Below are 19,497 nucleotides of genomic sequence, written 5' to 3'. Positions count from 1 at the left end.
CATTACCAAAGGCGGATAAAGCGATGAAACCTGGTAGTGGTGGATAGAGTTGGTAATATTCGTCACAATATTATCTTGCAAGAAAATACTGTGACGAATATATAACGAAGAGATAACTCACACACAGGTGTAGTCATCATTCGAAGCAGTTCTCACATATACACGTATATGGCTATGCGAGGGGCTATAAACTACAAATACACCCGCATATAGCTGGTAAACAAGTAGAAAATTCTAGAAGAAGGAACGTCTAGACATTTGGGCAGAGAGTATAAAAGCAGCATAAGCTGAGTAGTCAGTAATCAGTTTGATTTAAGCATGCTATTGGTTGTGATGTTAAGTGTTATTGTAAAGTACTTTCAAAGTAGTCTAATAAAGACCATTTTTGCATTATTGAATATTGGAGTTATTTATTCAAAAGTTTAGCGATTCGAACGTTAGCAGAAGATTTGGAATAAGCGGAATTTCCCTAAATTCGTTACAATACATTGCAGTCTTGTTCATGGGGCACGAATTCATTCGCATTTTTGAATACCTGACTTCCAAATGGCGCTTGTTTTGGCAAAATAATGGGGACAGTTTCTCTCTTTGCCTCAGAAGTGGCAACCTGTCCACCTTTGTCAAAATATTTTGTCACATTATGAATCTTTGCCCAATTCAACTTCCCAGTCTAGAAATAAGCAGATCCAAAAGGCTGCCAGATCATTGTACCCAGAGGCGTAGTGAAGTTTTCTTGCGCCCGGGGCTAAATATGATCCAGAGCAACACGAACGCAGAGTCTGTGATTTCATTCAACGTTAGGCTCCCGCCTTTGCAGACATCGCCGAAGAAGAATGCATACTTCCGAAGGATATGCGCGTTACTCTGCCCTAACTTCTAAAAAGTTCTGTTCCATCGAAATCTGTATTATAACGAATTTTGGGAAATTCCGCTTATTTGAAACCTTCTGCTAACGTTCGAATCGCTAAACTGTTGAATAAATCACTGCAATATTCAGTATTGCAAACTGTTCCTTATTTAGATTACTTTGGGAGTAGTACTTCACAATTATACTTCACAACCAATAGCGTGTTTAAATCGAAACTGAATAATCATTCCCCAGCTTGCGCTGCTTTTATACTCTCTGTTGCCTCGTCCGCATATTTCTGCTAAGGTCTGGGCATTTCGCCGCTAATGATTTAAGATCATGATACGCTTCTCTAAAATTTATCCTCGGATCTTGAAATCTCAGCTGCACACAATCAATCCTACTCAAGATTTCATACCAGAAATGTACTAATGTTATGAAACGAAAATTTTGTATATTTTGCAACAGAGCTTTAGCTTCGCTTCTGGTGTCATTTGTGGTGTTACGAATCCTCTGCTAATTGTTCTAAGTGTTCTACTACATTCTCTAGCCCATCGACGATAAAGCTAACCGCTTGTATTCTGGCGCTCAATCGTATCTCAGATTCACGTTTGACAGTTTTTATACTCAGCTGAGCAGAGCTCACAGAGTATATCAATTTTGTTCGCATAACGGTACCCCGTAACGGCATAAACTATCGAGACAGATATAGACTTCTATATATCAAAAAATCACTACGCCACTGATTGTACCCCAAAAAGAAGGCAGCAGAAATTCGGGAGGAAACGTGCTTAAGCTTCAGCCACGTCAATATATATAGATATTGATAGACGGCAATCAAAGCAATAATCTCAAACAGTACTTCGTCAAGAAGTATCCTAGAATGCAAAGAATCATTCGATCAGGCCGGACCACACATCTATACTGGGTTCCCGGTCATAAAGGGATAGTAGGTAACGAAAAGGCCAATAAGTTGGCAAAGGAGGGTCCAGCACTAGAACCAATCCGTTTGGGAGATTTCCAAAGCAGACAGGAGCTGCATATGATCCATAAAACATGAAAGGCGTTACTCATATCTCTAAAGAGTCAAGACTCAATGCTCACTATGAGTCTACTAACTGGACACTGCCCTCTGGCGTCACATATATAAGTTCCGCTTTGTCAGCTATAAGGGGCGGCTGCGTTGCCCAGATCACGAGGCAGCAATTAAACTAGATCCTAGACTTCTATTATTTGCTCCTTTTCCCACCAGCACGAGAAACCATTGTGTGCTACGCCGATGACCCATCCATTGATGAGCTATGCTATAAAATCAACGATTATCTCCATAGCCTTTCCAGTTTTTTCACCTCCCGAAATCTGGCAATGTCATTTACAATGTCGGCGTGGCATTACGCTACCGACTGTTCTACATCCAAAAATACTGGATTTTGACATTCGATCAGGATATACATTTTGGAGAGCATGCATCCGCAGTTTTGCCTAAAGTCCAGAGCAGTAACAAAATCTTCAAGTCTCTTTGGGCGAACGGAAAAAACGCTCGTACCTTCTTAGCAAGCAAATGGCCGGCCGCTTGTATGCTACGCGCCTCCAATATGGTCGCCAAGCCTACATGAAACACTCTGAAAGAAACTGCCGGTCTGTCACAACACCGCGCTCAGAACTGCCAGAACATCATCTACACAGTGAGGCGAGAATAATACCCAATAAGGGGGGAAATAAAATACGCAGAAACCTGGGCATCCCAACACACATTTGATTGAAGATGCCCCGTCTTCCAGAACTTAGGAAATCGTCCCCGTATGCACTATGAAGAAATTCGGCACATAGAACTTCAGCCGTATGAAGAAAAGGAAGACAAATACCCTAAACTCGCAGTTGAGAAAAGCAACCACCCCAGGGGACGCGTGTTACTCTAGCTCAACTTCGATTTGGATAGTGTAAAATGTTAAAATCTTATTTATCCAGAATCAATGCCGGCATACCCAATTTATGTCATGCTTGTAACGTGTCCCAACATAACACCAACCATCTTTTCAATTGCAATGTGAAACCTACGCCTATAACACCCTTATCACTTTGGTCCAACCCATGTTTCCTCGTACTCCCGTTAGAGGATGTTGATGTTGATCGCATCTATATCGATGGTGCGAAGCGCTGCTACAACAAAAACAGCAGCAACGGCTATTTGAAAACGACTGCAAAGCTGAAAACGCCATTAGAAGGAGTTATAGAGGTTCTCAAGATAAATATAAGGATTAGTCAATTTTAAAAATTGGATGTCAAATAATCAATTTACAATAAAAAACAATTTCGGATATAAGGATAGGTTAGGTTGAACTGACCGGTCAATAAAGACCTCACATGGACTCAATGTGTCCATAGTGTCACCAAAATTTGTTTAACGACCAAACGGAAAACTTACTATTAGGCACTAGGAGTTATGTACTTGCAAATACTAGAAGTTTTCCAGGATCTAGTGTAATTGTTGTCTCGCGATTTGGCAACTCTGCCTCCCCTAGTAGCTGGAGCCTTGATCTCGATAGCGCAGAACACGCACACAGAACCAGCTCAGCCGTTTCTTCATGCAGCTCGCATTTCCTACATCTGCCGTTACTGACGAGGCCTATCTTATTATCATGTGACGCCAGATGGCAGTGTCTAGTTAGTATGCTCATCGTAAGCCCTAAGTCTGGATATATGAGCAACTTTGAACCTAATGTCGTAGGATTTTCACATAATCTTAGAAATTTTGCAGCCCATACTTCTGTCCAGGCCCTTCCTGCTTGATACTTCTGTCCCATTCCGATTTGCAAGGATAAACAAATAATTAGGGTGGACTGAAGCAACTTGTTTAATATACATATACCCGTGACCCAAACATTGTATAGCTTTTAAAATTGTTTTACTTACTTCTAACATAATGATTTATAATGAAAACTATACAATCATTAATCTTACTTGGTAATATATTCGATGTCCGTTAAATTATACACCTTCTTGTATCCAGCTTGAATAAGCTTTTTCAAATTCTTTGGCTTTACTGAACTTATCACAGATTTTGGAAGAAAAGAATTTAAACCAAGTTCTTTTTCAACATAGTCAATATGATGTTTCTTATCTGGCGCTTTAATTATTGTATTTTTGAAATAGTGTCGTATGCCCAAGCAACATAACTGTATCGCAGTATCGGCATCTATTGTTGGATCAGATAAAACATAATCTTGCTTTGCCTAAAAAATAAACATGTGAATATGAACGTTTTGAACAAGAAATTGGATTATTTGAATTGATAATTACTTGATCAAAATAATATAAGCAACTAGTTTTGTCCTCTTCATAAAATTGCGCCAAATTATTTGGAATGTAACGTATTCGTAGCTCAGCACGCCAAACACTATTCACCGAATTTCTATTGCTACTTTTCACGTTTGTATTATCATAATTCGAACATTCAAGATTTGGGCAAATGGGGTACCATATATATTTCATAACCTGGTTCATACCCGTTGATCTAGTCATCCATAATATTTGTTTTGTTACCACATTGTTTAATCGTAGAGCATAAAAATGAGGATTAGGCATGTGTCCTGGTATTAAACTACGTACCGCACGCTCAATTACATGCAGTACAGTATCGTTTGACTCGTACACATTAATTGGTCGCATGCCCTTATTTGGCATGTGTAAATGCAGCACCAACTCATCCATTTGACCTAAACACGAGACAGTTTTTTTAACTTTAATATTATATATCATTAGGTTAATTCACAAATGCCCTAACCAAAAGATTTTTCAAAACTGCGTTTTTCACAGATTTTGGTGTGATATATTAAAATATAATGACCTTTTTTGCATATTTTATATTATTTAAAATACTGATTTTACGCGCTTATAAAATGCCTTTAACCCAGATATGTCGACGGACCTCCTGGTGAAGCAATTTCCATAATTTTTTTTAATACCGCTCTTTTAACATATAATATTACAGAAATTAAGATAAATTAAAAAAAAAATATTTTTAAACGATTTTGTAGGGTGTACTACATGTAGTACGCTCGGCACATACACAAGGAAAAAGTAGTAATTTTTGGTTATATAGGAAAAATCGTTTTTATTCTTCTAGAGTACTTATTATTTCATTTAAATTTAAAAACTGAAAACAAAAATGTGTTGTTTTTTTAAATTTAATTTGTATTCAAGTGCCGAGCGTACTACGTGTACGCCAGCAAATAAATCAACAAAAATCACATATAATTAGGTTTTACACTTCCACTACTGGTGTACCTCAATTTCTACAACTATTTTTAATAAAAATATACAAAAATCAGAACAAAACAAAATGGACTTAAATATTTTTTCCTTACCGATTACGCGACATCTTCACACTTTTGACAATTTCACAAAACTCGCATTTTTGATATTAAAAAAGGCAATCAAGGAATTGCAACAGAAATTTTTTTCAAAGGCAACTATGATGCCTGTTGTACAGTAGCACAGCGACAGGTTGGTTACTTAGCTTAAATTACTGTTTACGAAATGTTTTGAAAATAACAGGTGTACTACATGTAGTCGCTCGGTTTAAATACTAAATGTATGCTTAAAAATATTGTGACGAATATTAGTATCACTAAGCTGATACTAAGTAAATAAAGGCACAACAACAATAAGGAAGCTTGCATTCTTGTGTACATTAAATCAATCATCATTTACCCACATACATACAAAGCAACGAAGAGATAACACACACAGATGTAGTCATCAGCCGAAGTGTTACTCACCCATACACACGCAAATGGAGAAACATTATAAACTACAAATAGGTATACATATGGGCAAATCCCAAAAACGTTTACCTTTTTGGATACTCGGGTTTTACACACTGGCAAAAAACTTAAGGCCAGAAAAAAGTACAAGGACATTAAGTTTGACCTTTTGGCTATCCGATCTGATGATTTTAAAAATCAAGAAAGTTGATATTAAGTTTTTGCAGAACTTCGAAACGTAAAAAACTTCGATTTTTATACTTTTTCAAGCGATACCCTTTTTTTTTTTTTTTAAATTTTTGCAATAAAATTTTGAGGCATCGCTGAAACGCTATGGAATTTAAACTGAATTTTGTTTTTGAGACGGAGGTTCTAAAAGTATGAGCACAATTAATGTGCCCCTCCAATACTCAAAACTATCATCAATCAAAGTAGCGATACTTTTTTTTGTCATTTTCAACATTGACAATCTTTTTCTTATAGCTTTTTGGGGCAACTGAGTATTGAAATTTGGATTATGCACGATAATAGCCTATCAGGGACTAAAAATACCTGTAGTGGAATTCACAAACTTATAACGATGCGATTTGTCGAGATTTTAATTAACGATTTTGTCGCTTGCCTTATCGATTGTACTATTCACTAACTTAGTTTTAACGACTCGAAATATATGACATTTAAATTTCGTTTTAATAGTAGAAATGTGGCAGCACAGCTTAACGAAACCTAAAAAATGCGAAAAGCACAAAAGGAGTGCTAAAAATAAATAAATTCCGCATACTAACTGCTTTTAAAAGTTTTTACATATTTTAACAAAAGGTAAGTAAATGCGGTATTAATTTTTTTTTTTCTCTGTTGATATCGCAGTTATTCTTGTACCCCTTAATTGACCCTCAAGTTGAGAAATAATATCATGAGCCAAGTCCAGGGTTAGTCGGTAAAGCTTTAGAAACTCCGTTGCATTCAAGTGGAATGGGTCATCTACTTCTCTATGAACCACTGGCGATGGACTTAGTAATTCTTCATTTTGTGATAAAACGTACGCCAAGTACTCAAATGCCATTTGATTTATAAATAAAGCAGCTTTTCGTGTTTGAAAGTATTTAATTAAAGTTCCGATTTTCTTTCTTAACTAAAATTGCCAGAAATATAATATCGTGATTTTTAACGCACCTAATTTACTTGCCGTTTATTTAACGACACAGCTGATCGTCGATAAACGAATATCTTTGCAGTAAAAAATATTTGGCGGTTATTCGGTTTTATATTTTTACCGATATCTACATAACCGGGTCTTGTGTATCAAAAAAAATGTACATAGCTAACAGCTGCATATATCTCCATATTTTGTTAAAATTTCGATATAATCGGTACAGAAGTGTTGAAATAAATATATATTTAACATTGCGACCTCAATTTATATATATTTTGCTCGATCTTTTGACTATATCTTTTTGAGGAATTATGTAAGACGAGTATAGCTCCAATTTACCCCTCAATGTTCCTAACATAAAGATATTTGCGTGATACCATGTTTCAAAAAAAAAATTGTTTCTCCAAAAAAACCAAAGTTTGGCGGATTTTCCCATATATGTAGCTCAATTACCAAGCAGGAGATGCAGCAGTTCCAGAAAGCGAAACGTCTAGACTTTAGTAGAAATATGCGAATGAAGCAACAGAGAGTATAAAAGCAGCGCAAGCTGAGTACTCAGTTTGATTTAAGCACGCAATTAGTTGTGAAGTATAAGTGTTATTGTGAAGTACCTTAAAGTAGTCTAATAAAGACCATTTCGCATTACTGAATATTGGTGTTATTTATTCGACAATTTAGCGATTCGAACGTTTGCAGAAGGTTGGAAATAAGTGGAATTTCCCTAAATTCGTTACAATATACATTTAAGGTCCTTATAAGCCGCAGAATATGCTTTCGCTGCAAAAATTTATGGATTATGTTTTCCATATTTTTTATGTTGGAGTACTCTCAAAATACTCCTGCAATACGTTAGCGGAACATCACCATTGCTCGTGTTTTTACGACCATGATCACGACAGGATAATGATTGCTCTGTTAAAAAGGAAAAAATAGCATACAAATATGAGATTCAATATAATTCCATAATGGCAACTCTGGCGAAATGCAACCGCGCAACTGATTTTGTGTAGTGTAAAGAAATTTTCAAAGTTGAATTTTTTTTTGTAAGAAAGCGTGATCATATCGGCAGTGACTTTTCTTGAAAAAATAAGCAGAATTTTATTGGTGAGGAATAATATTGTTACGAATGTTAGCAACACTAAGGGGTACTGCCATCTCTATGCCGATGCTAAGCAGTGACGTGAATGCACATCAATAATTTAATCATTTTGTCTACACCTATGTACGTACACGCAGCGGAGAAGAGATGCACAAACACATGCAGATATCTTATCTGAGATGCTCCTAAAGGTATGCAATTGTGATTGTGGAAGTGTCGCTCACACATACAAGCGCATGGGGTATGAGAGAAGCTATAAAAATTATACATCTGTAGTTGTAGCGGAGAAATTTATAACTAACTAGTAAGTTCTGGAATTAGAAAAGCCTAGAAATATTCAACGAGGAGGTGGGACAGTATAATAGGGCGATAACAGTGGAGGCGAGTAATCAGTTTCATTTAAGCTATCAGTCAGTTTGGTTGTTAAGCAAGCTAGTTGCAAAGTATAAGTGTTATTGTGAAGTACTTTAATAAAGGGCATTTTTCCATTATTTAATATTGGAGTTATTTATTCAACAGTTTAGTGATTCGAACTTAGCAGAAGATTGCAAATAAGAGGATTTGAAGTAAATTCGTTACAATTGGTGTCAGAAGAGGAATTGTTAAATAAAATCCGGAGATTGGGAATACAACTTGGACATGGCAAAGTTGAGTGAATTGAGGATCCAGCAACTGCAAAAGGAGTTGGAGAACCGTGGATTGAATACAACCGGCAATAAGATCGAACTTCAAGCACGGCTACGAGAGGTAATGGAGTCGCAAGGAATTGATGTGGACGAGTATGTCTTTTATCCTGATGGGGACGAGACAACAACAAAAATTGAAGAGAAAAACGAAACATCGCAGACAGTTACGAGCACAGACTTGAACATGATTTTGGCTGCAATATCTGCACAAACATCGACAGTAACATCAATGTCGTCGTAAATGTCAGAAATGTCGACACAGATTACATCCAAGATGGAAACTCAACTGGAAGAACAGAAGACATATATGGCATCCCCACTGGAATCACAGGAGACACGCATAACATCCAAGATGGAAGAACAAGAGGAGCGCTTATCATTGCAGGTGGCACAAATGTCTTCGCAGTTAGAAGCACAGGAAGCAAGGGTAACATCAAAGCTGGAAGCGCAGGATGCAAAAATCGCTCAATTTCAGGCAGAAATCGATAATTTTAAGGGCCGTATGGAGCAGTTACAACTAAATCGCCTAGCTGTTTCAGCGAGTAATCCAAAGGTAAAAAAACCATCCTTTGACGGTTCTGTTCCTTTCCAGGTGTTTAAGATTCAGTTTGAGAAGACCGCAGCAGTAAACAACTGGAGTGCTGAAGATAAAGTTGCTGCACTATTCGTGGCATTGAAAGGATCTGCTGCTGAAATTCTACAGACTATTCCTGAGGGAGAGCGGAACAACTACGAAACATTGATGAGCGCTCTAGAGAGGCGATACGGAAGCGAACACAGGGAGCAGATACACCAAATAGAATTGCAAAAACCAAAAAGCTAATGAGACTTTGCAGGAGTTTGCGTCAGATGTCGAAAGGCTTGCACATTTGGCGAATGCCGATGCACCCGTGGAATACACTGAAAGGGTGAAAATTCAGAGTTTTATAAATGGCATACGGGACGTCGAAACGAAGCGAGCCACATACGCAAACCCAAAGCCAACATTTGCAGAAACGGTATCACATGCTCTGATTCAGGAAACAGCGTCTGTGTAAGCCAGTTTTCAAAGCACGCGGTGTGGAAGTAGAAAGGCCAGAGTGGGTAGACGCAATATTGGAGGCGCTGAAAGGATCGCAAAAGCGGAGTGTAAGAGTTATCAAATGCTTCAAATGCGGGAAGCCCGGTCACATTACACGTCATTGCGATCTTGGTCCTGGTAGTTCCAACTTGGGTGGCCGTAAACGCAAAGCTGGAGATGAGCAAGAGCGTGCCAGATGTAAAAATCGAGAGCTAGCTCCAGCTATTGAATGTCCTGTGATATCTGTGTCGCAAATTGGAAGGAAATCAAGCAGTCTTACCGTCAGAGGGAATGTGGATGGCAAGGAGCGTGTACTGACTGTAGATACGAGCGCATCTCATTCCTTGATTCGATCTCATTTAGTCAACAGGAGAGTAAAACCGTTACCTGGAGCAAGGTTGCGTACTTTCACAGGCGAGTATAACCAAGTCCAGGGAGAAGTGATATGTGAAGTCCTAACTGGTTCTACACAAATTCGTTGTGGCGGAGATCGTTGATGAAGTTATATTGGGAGTGGACTTCTTAGTTGACCATGACATCAGGATCGATATGCCAAGAAAGATTATGCGCTATGAGAACCAGGATGCGCCACTTAACTTCAGTTTGGAAGAAGGGTTCAGCAGTAATCGAGTGCTGGTGAAAAAGAGTTGTAGCTGAGAAATTTATAACTAACTAGTAAATTCTGGAATTACAAAAGCCTAAAAATATGCAACGAGGAGGTCGGACAGTATAAAAGGGCGATAACAGTGGAGGCGAGTAATCAGTTTCATTTAAGCTATCAGTCTGTTGTCGAGGCCTTATGCTCCATTAGGAATTAAGGAAGGAAAGAAGAAGAAGAATCTATCAGTCAGTTTGGTTGTTAAGCAAGCTAGTTGCAAAGTATAAGTGTTATTGTGAAGTATTTTAATCCATTTTTCCATTATTTAAAATTGGAGTTATTTATTCAACAGTTTAGTGATTCGAACTTAGCAGAAGGTTGCAAATAAGAGGACCATATACACCATGATACAAAAAAGAAGGTAGTTCCACTCAAAAATTTTTAACGTATTTGGGGATTTTTGAAGTTTCATAATGTTTGTTGTTTTTCCAGAAGCGATGCCATACCGTTACTGTTTAAGGCGAAATTGTGGTTTTTCGAGATGGAAATTTCCTTCAGGATGAAAACGCAATGGTCATCTGAGACAATAATAATATGCTTTAGCACAATTTATGTGCATATATATCGATTGAGAATACAGTAAAACATGCAATTTTATTGAAAAATAGTGTATAATGACTCATACATTGGTTAATGACTCATATCTTTATGGCAGCTTGACCCATAGACAGAAAAAAAATACAATAAAAATGCTGTTGTTCTAGCATGGCCCTATTATCATGCCCCTACAGTGGATATTTCTCGCGGCATGTTGAGAAAAAGTGTACCTCCAAAGTCTGCAGTGAGTGGTAGGTGTTTAATTTGTTACGTGGGTGTATGGGACGCTACATTAATGTCAATGATAAAAGGACACAGAATGTGTATAGGCGGGGCGGCCCCAAGGTAACCCCAGGTACAACGGGCAAAAACACTCTCATAACTAGTGGCTAACCTGCAGAGCTACAGGGAAATGTTCTCCCTAAAAAATGGTTTAGCAATTCCCTCCTAAAGCGCAACGCTGGAATTATACGATAAATAAAAAATGAGGACTTGTAGCCAATTTATCAAGAAATTGCGGAGTCGGTTTATAAAGACCTCCCTTGAGCAAGCAATTGACAAACGTGTATGTTTTTTCAAAATGTTCTGAGCAAACGTACGGACACTTAAAAAGGCTATATTCCATTGCTTTGCATACTTCGATCTATGTTTCTTCCACCAAACAATTCTCGGGAGCTCGAAAAACTTACTAAAAACCTTCTTTTCTAGGCTGATATTTCGTATTAAAATATTTCCAAGTCATGGGGCTCATTTTTTTCTTTTTTATTTAAAATTACTATGAAAGTAATTTCGTCGTATTCGTAATATGAAATCCATCAAAATTAGAAAAATTCGTAGAGATTTTCAATCTGGTAGCTTGTTTTTGGTGAAATTGTCATTGTCCCCGCAAAAGTCAAGTGGCTAACGTCACACTAAATGGAACTACCTCCATTTTTTGTATCATGATATACACTAAAGTTAAATAAAATTAAAACAATATGGATTACAGTGCACGTCAAACAAGACGTGTTCAGAAAATGGATAGACAAAAGTTTGCGCTTATTAAGCAGCATGATCAGATCGTATTAAATTGGTCAGCTCTCCTAGCATAGCACCAGAAGGCGATAATTTGTCTCCATGTTTGGAATCAAATTTGGTTGCAAGAAGAGAAATTATGAACGATTTAGGGCCGTTGTTGAGCATCTACGTTAATAAGGAAACTAATATGAATTTTTTATAAATTTTCTGTTTTAATTTGGGTGGTTTCTCCTATAAGGTTTATTTTAACAGTAATTTTCCGTACACTGAAAGAAAAAGACTGGTAAAATCAACTGAAATACGGGTCAATTCAGCCGAGATTTCTGTCAATTTTTATCCATCACAACAAGATGTTGAATCAACTGCGCACAAATCGTTGATTCGTAATTGACCGTTTTATTAGTCAAATGAGCAAAAAAAGTTGTTGCGACAGCTTTGTATGAAAGTACCTATGTTGCCATATAAATATGTAAATAAATATAAGGCGCGATAACCTCCGAAGAGAGGTCGTGATCGTGCTCCCTTTTTAATTTTTCTTACAAATTGGCGGGGCGGGACCTACTTGTTTTATGCCGACTCCGAACGGCATCTGCAAGGCATATGAGTTTTCCCTGAGAGAATTTCATGGCAGAAATACACTCGGAGTGCTTGCCGAACACTGCCGAGGGGCGACCCCGCTTAGAAAATTTTTCTTCTAATTGAAAAAGCTTGTTTCTAAAATTTTGATGTGATAGGCGGAGCCATATAAATAAGTAAATATGTGAATACATAAATACGCATGCTTTGTTTATATACATACATATGAATATAGAAATGAAAAAAGTAGTCACAAAACTGATTCTCAATTCTTTCAGTTGCAGCTCAGCTCATTCTTAATTTCTTCTCTCGCATGTAGTTGCCACACTTGATTGTTTCGAACAAAACTTGTATAATAACTGTTTGGCGTAACATTTTAGAAAGAGAACTTGTAAGTTATAGAAAAGTAAAGAATCAAATCGCAGGAAGGTAATTCTCCACTGCAGTAACTTTGCATGTAATTCGGCAAGTTTAATTTTCGTAACACTTTAAGTTGAAACGATTCTAAAAAAACTGAAACTTTTATTTTGTCGGAAACATCAACATTAAAAAAGGTATTTTTAAGCTATTGCATAGATTTTATCGCGGGTTTGGCGACTAAATAAAAAAAAACCGTAACAGATATTTGTCAAAACAGGTTCGAAAAGGTTCGAATAAGGTTCGGTGTTAGCAACAGGCCAAATACATAAAATTGGATCTCTATCATAAAGTTAAAGTTAAAGTTAAGTTAAAGTTAAAGTTAAAGTTAGAGTTAAAGTTAAAGTGGAAGTTAAAGTTAAAGTTAAAGTTAAAGTGAATGTTAAAGTTAAAGTGAAAGTTAAAGTTAAAAATAAAGTTAAAGTTAAAGTGAATGTTAAAGTTAAAGTGAAAGTGAAAGTTAAAGTTAAAAATAAAGTTAAATTTAAAGTTAAAGTTAAATTTAAAGTTAAAGTTAAAGTTAAAATTAAAGTTAAAGTTAAAGTTAAACTTAAGGTTAAAGTTAAAGCTAAATTTAAAGTTAAAGTTAAAGTGGAAGTTAAAGTTAAAGTGAAAGTTAAAGTTAAAGTTAAAAATAAAGTTAAAGTTAAAGTGAATGTTAAAGTTAAAGTTAAAAATAAAGTTAAAGTTAAAGTCAAAGTTAAACTAAAAGTGTCTTAGATTTCATTAGTGATAGAAATGGCATTTCAATAATGACTCAATTGCCAAAGTCTAAATAGTCACAAATACGATTTACCAGATTCAGTTACGAGACAAACAAATGTCTTACTTCTTACCGAAACTTGCATGACGCGTGATAATCCGATTGAAATACCTAATTTCAAATGTATTGTTCAATTCAAACGAGATACTGCTCCAAAGGGTGGTGTAGCTATTTACCAAAATAACAATTAGGTTACTAATATTATGACTCCGAATATTGAAATAAATATTGCACACGTTAGCGATGTTAATGTTAGGCGCTCATTTGTTGGAGATATTTGTGCGTGCTTATGCAAACTTAGAAATGGCCTACACATTGTCATGGTAGCAATTTACATTTCTCCGAATCCAAAATTGGACGAGGTAGAGCATTTTACTCATCGCACTTTACTGGAGTACTCTGAAGAAGGGGCAAAAATACTTGGTATGGTAATAAATATAATGGTAATAAATTTCCACTTATCTTGGCCGGCGATTTCAACATCAATTTCGTGATAAAAAATCAGAGCGGTTGACAAGTTTTCTTTTTGAAAAATTCAATTTGAAAATAAATAATGATCCAAAAGAGTCCTCAACAAAATATGGGACCACCATTGACGCGGTATTTTCAAGATATTTAGAGGATATCAAGTCTCAAACGTATGTTTCCTATTTCAGTTACCATAAACCTATAATTTCAATTATAAATATTAACTTCTCATTTATTCAATAAAAGTAAAAAATTTGAGATCGCGGGTTCGAATCGAGCTCAAGGCCTAACAATAATTTTTTATCATTATTATTGTTATGATAAATTTTTTCTTAATTGAAAAAATTTTTAAATTAGAATAGAAGAAAGAAAAAATTTTAGACAACTGCCAAAGCTCGTTGTATAGATCCATTTCGGGAACTGCTAAATTCCTTCATCGGCAACGTTTAGGCGCCGCTGCTATAACCATTCAGCCATCACAGCGGTTTTTTGTTTGTCTTCATTAATCCTACTTATATTCTGTTTCGTGCCAATTGATATTCACAACACTGCGACATCTGTTGCAGAATGGCTGTGAAAATTGGACTTGTTTGTTGGCAATGCTGCCATAGTGTCATATTTTATTGACACTTTTTTCCCCGTGCTCTGGGATGTATTAACAATTTTTGTTGTTATATCGGCCTACTGATTTTAAGATCGCGGGTTCGAATCGAGCTCAAGGCCTAACAATAATTTTTTATCATTATTATTGTTATGATAAATTTTTTCTTAATTGAAAAAATTTTTAAATTAGAATAGAAGAAAGAAAAAATTTTAGACAACTGCCAAAGCTCGTTGTATAGATCCATTTCGGGAACTGCTAAATTCCTTCATCGGCAACGTTTAGGCGCCGCTGCTATAACCATTCAGCCATCACAGCGGTTTTTTGTTTGTCTTCATTAATCCTACTTATATTCTGTTTCGTGCCAATTGATATTCACAACACTGCGACATCTGTTGCAGAATGGCTGTGAAAATTGGACTTGTTTGTTGGCAATGCTGCCATAGTGTCATATTTTATTGACACTTTTTTCCCCGTGCTCTGGGATGTATTAACAATTTTTGTTGTTATATCGGCCTACTGATTTTAAGATCGCGGGTTCGAATCGAGCTCAAGGCCTAACAATAATTTTTTATCATTATTATTGTTATGATAAATTTTTTCTTAATTGAAAAAATTTTTAAATTAGAATAGAAGAAAGAAAAAATTTTAGACAACTGCCAAAGCTCGTTGTATAGATCCATTTCGGGAACTGCTAAATTCCTTCATCGGCAACGTTTAGGCGCCGCTGCTATAACCATTCAGCCATCACAGCGGTTTTTTGTTTGTCTTCATTAATCCTACTTATATTCTGTTTCGTGCCAATTGATATTCACAACACTGCGACATCTGTTGCAGAATGGCTGTGAAAATTGGACTTGTTTGTTGGCAATGTTGCCATAGTGTCATATTTTATTGACACTTTTTTCCCCGTGCTCTGGGATGTATTAACAATTTTTGTTGTTATATCGGCCTACTGATTTTAAGATCGCGGGTTCGAATCGAGCTCAAGGCCTAACAATAATTTTTTATCATTATTATTGTTATGATAAATTTTTTCTTAATTGAAAAAATTTTTAAATTAGAATAGAAGAAAGAAAAAATTTTAGACAACTGCCAAAGCTCGTTGTATAGATCCATTTCGGGAACTGCTAAATTCCTTCATCGGCAACGTTTAGGCGCCGCTGCTATAACCATTCAGCCATCACAGCGGTTTTTTGTTTGTCTTCATTAATCCTACTTATATTCTGTTTCGTGCCAATTGATATTCACAACACTGCGACATCTGTTGCAGAATGGCTGTGAAAATTGGACTTGTTTGTTGGCAATGCTGCCATAGTGTCATATTTTATTGACACTTTTTTCCCGTGCTCTGGGATGTATTAACAATTTTTGTTGTTATATCGGCCTACTGATTTTAAGATCGCGGGTTCGAATCGAGCTCAAGGCCTAACAATAATTTTTTATCATTATTATTGTTATGATAAATTTTTTCTTAATTGAAAAAATTTTTAAATTAGAATAGAAGAAAGAAAAAATTTTAGACAACTGCCAAAGCTCGTTGTATAGATCCATTTCGGGAACTGCTAAATTCCTTCATCGGCAACGTTTAGGCGCCGCTGCTATAACCATTCAGCCATCACAGCGGTTTTTTGTTTGTCTTCATTAATCCTACTTATATTCTGTTTCGTGCCAATTGATATTCACAACACTGCGACATCTGTTGCAGAATGGCTGTGAAAATTGGACTTGTTTGTTGGCAATGCTGCCATAGTGTCATATTTTATTGACACTTTTTTCCCCGTGCTCTGGGATGTATTAACAATTTTTGTTGTTATATCGGCCTACTGATTTTAAGATCGCGGGTTCGAATCGAGCTCAAGGCCTAACAATAATTTTTTATCATTATTATTGTTATGATAAATTTTTTCTTAATTGAAAAAATTTTTAAATTAGAATAGAAGAAAGAAAAAATTTTAGACAACTGCCAAAGCTCGTTGTATAGATCCATTTCGGGAACTGCTAAATTCCTTCATCGGCAACGTTTAGGCGCCGCTGCTATAACCATTCAGCCATCACAGCGGTTTTTTGTTTGTCTTCATTAATCCTACTTATATTCTGTTTCGTGCCAATTGATATTCACAACACTGCGACATCTTAAAATCAGTAGGCCGATATAACAACAAAAATTGTTAATACATCCCAGAGCACGGGAAAAAAGTGTCAATAAAATACGACACTATGGCAGCATTGCCAACAAACAAGTCCAATTTTCACAGCCATTCTGCAACAGATGTCGCAGTGTTGTGAATATCAATTGGCACGAAACAGAATATAAGTAGGATTAATGAAGACAAACAAAAAACCGCTGTGATGGCTGAATGGTTATAGCAGCGGCGCCTAAACGTTGCCGATGAAGGAATTTAGCAGTTCCCGAAATGGATCTATACAACGAGCTTTGGCAGTTGTCTAAAATTTTTTCTTTCTTCTATTCTAATTTAAAAATTTTTTCAATTAAGAAAAAATTTATCATAACAATAATAATGATAAAAAATTATTGTTAGGCCTTGAGCTCGATTCGAACCCGCGATCTTAAAATCAGTAGGCCGATATAACAACAAAAATTGTTAATACATCCCAGAGCACGGGGAAAAAAGTGTCAATAAAATATGACACTATGGCAGCATTGCCAACAAACAAGTCCAATTTTCACAGCCATTCTGCAACAGATGTCGCAGTGTTGTGAATATCAATTGGCACGAAACAGAATATAAGTAGGATTAATGAAGACAAACAAAAAACCGCTGTGATGGCTGAATGGTTATAGCAGCGGCGCCTAAACGTTGCCGATGAAGGAATTTAGCAGTTCCCGAAATGGATCTATACAACGAGCTTTGGCAGTTGTCTAAAATTTTTTCTTTCTTCTATTCTAATTTAAAAATTTTTTCAATTAAGAAAAAATTTATCATAACAATAATAATGATAAAAAATTATTGTTAGGCCTTGAGCTCGATTCGAACCCGCGATCTTAAAATCAGTAGGCCGATATAACAACAAAAATTGTTAATACATCCCAGAGCACGGGGAAAAAAGTGTCAATAAAATATGACACTATGGCAGCATTGCCAACAAACAAGTCCAATTTTCACAGCCATTCTGCAACAGATGTCGCAGTGTTGTGAATATCAATTGGCACGAAACAGAATATAAGTAGGATTAATGAAGACAAACAAAAAACCGCTGTGATGGCTGAATGGTTATAGCAGCGGCGCCTAAACGTTGCCGATGAAGGAATTTAGCAGTTCCCGAAATGGATCTATACAACGAGCTTTGGCAGTTGTCTAAAATTTTTTCTTTCTTCTATTCTAATTTAAAAATTTTTTCAATTAAGAAAAAATTTATCATAACAATAATAATGATAAAAAATTATTGTTAGGCCTTGAGCTCGATTCGAACCCGCGATCTTAAAATCAGTAGGCCGATATAACAACAAAAATTGTTAATACATCCCAGAGCACGGGGAAAAAAGTGTCAATAAAATATGACACTATGGCAGCATTGCCAACAAACAAGTCCAATTTTCACAGCCATTCTGCAACAGATGTCGCAGTGTTGTGAATATCAATTGGCACGAAACAGAATATAAGTAGGATTAATGAAGACAAACAAAAAACCGCTGTGATGGCTGAATGGTTATAGCAGCGGCGCCTAAACGTTGCCGATGAAGGAATTTAGCAGTTCCCGAAATGGATCTATACAACGAGCTTTGGCAGTTGTCTAAAATTTTTTCTTTCTTCTATTCTAATTTAAAAATTTTTTCAATTAAGAAAAAATTTATCATAACAATAATAATGATAAAAAATTATTGTTAGGCCTTGAGCTCGATTCGAACCCGCGATCTTAAAATCAGTAGGCCGATATAACAACAAAAATTGTTAATACATCCCAGAGCACGGGGAAAAAAGTGTCAATAAAATATGACACTATGGCAGCATTGCCAACAAACAAGTCCAATTTTCACAGCCATTCTGCAACAGATGTCGCAGTGTTGTGAATATCAATTGGCACGAAACAGAATATAAGTAGGATTAATGAAGACAAACAAAAAACCGCTGTGATGGCTGAATGGTTATAGCAGCGGCGCCTAAACGTTGCCGATGAAGGAATTTAGCAGTTCCCGAAATGGATCTATACAACGAGCTTTGGCAGTTGTCTAAAATTTTTTCTTTCTTCTATTCTAATTTAAAAATTTTTTCAATTAAGAAAAAATTTATCATAACAATAATAATGATAAAAAATTATTGTTAGGCCTTGAGCTCGATTCGAACCCGCGATCTTAAAATCAGTAGGCCGATATAACAACAAAAATTGTTAGTAAAAAATTTGTTTTCTTATCGGTCACCACGCTTAAAAAGTGTAACTTGAATTAATATCAAAGACAAAACTTGAATTAATATCGAAGAAAACAAAATATTGCATAAATATTATAATTGCATAAGTTGATAATATGCAATAGCTTTACCGCGGCAGTCCCCGAGTGCCACACGTCCTTTTTTATTATCTTATTAGATTCGTTCGCGTGAGTGAAAATTCATAAAAACTTGAACAAAATGTTAGTAACTTTGGAAAAATCCTGCTCGTTCAAGCAAAGCTTTTGCAACAAGAGGGCGCAATTTTGCTTTTCGCTTGGACGAGAACTTGCAAAATTGTACCCGATAAATAGGTGTACCGGTATCTCATAATTTTTTGCACAGTAAATTCAAAAAAGGGTTTTTTCGTTTTGTATTGATAACCGAAAAACTAGTTTTTTGTTGTTTTCCCATTTTGTGTGCTTTTTCGATTTGATGGTTTTTTTATTTTGGTGTTTTTT

At 36.1% G+C, this 19,497-nt stretch overlaps 1 protein-coding gene across 6 annotated transcripts in view; it reads right to left on the bottom strand.

Moving 5' to 3' along the window:
• The window catches only part of Fak (protein tyrosine kinase 2 Fak), a 221,391-nt gene that overhangs the window by 127,226 nt on the left and 74,668 nt on the right, over positions 1–19,497 (bottom strand). For all 6 annotated transcript variants that reach the window (XM_067772376.1, XM_067772374.1, XM_067772379.1 and 3 more), the window contains 2 exons: positions 4,148–4,563; positions 3,809–4,080 (listed from right to left, as the gene is read on the bottom strand). In XM_067772376.1, coding sequence (XP_067628477.1) covers positions 3,809–4,080; positions 4,148–4,563 — 688 coding nt within the window. The remainder of the gene's footprint in view (positions 1–3,808; positions 4,081–4,147; positions 4,564–19,497) is intronic.

This window comes from Eurosta solidaginis, chromosome 3, assembly GCF_040869045.1.
Source record: "Eurosta solidaginis isolate ZX-2024a chromosome 3, ASM4086904v1, whole genome shotgun sequence".
Taxonomy (NCBI): domain Eukaryota; kingdom Metazoa; phylum Arthropoda; class Insecta; order Diptera; family Tephritidae; genus Eurosta; species Eurosta solidaginis.
The sequence above is the reverse complement of the archived record's forward strand: the minus strand, read 5'-3'. Positions and strand labels throughout refer to the sequence as shown.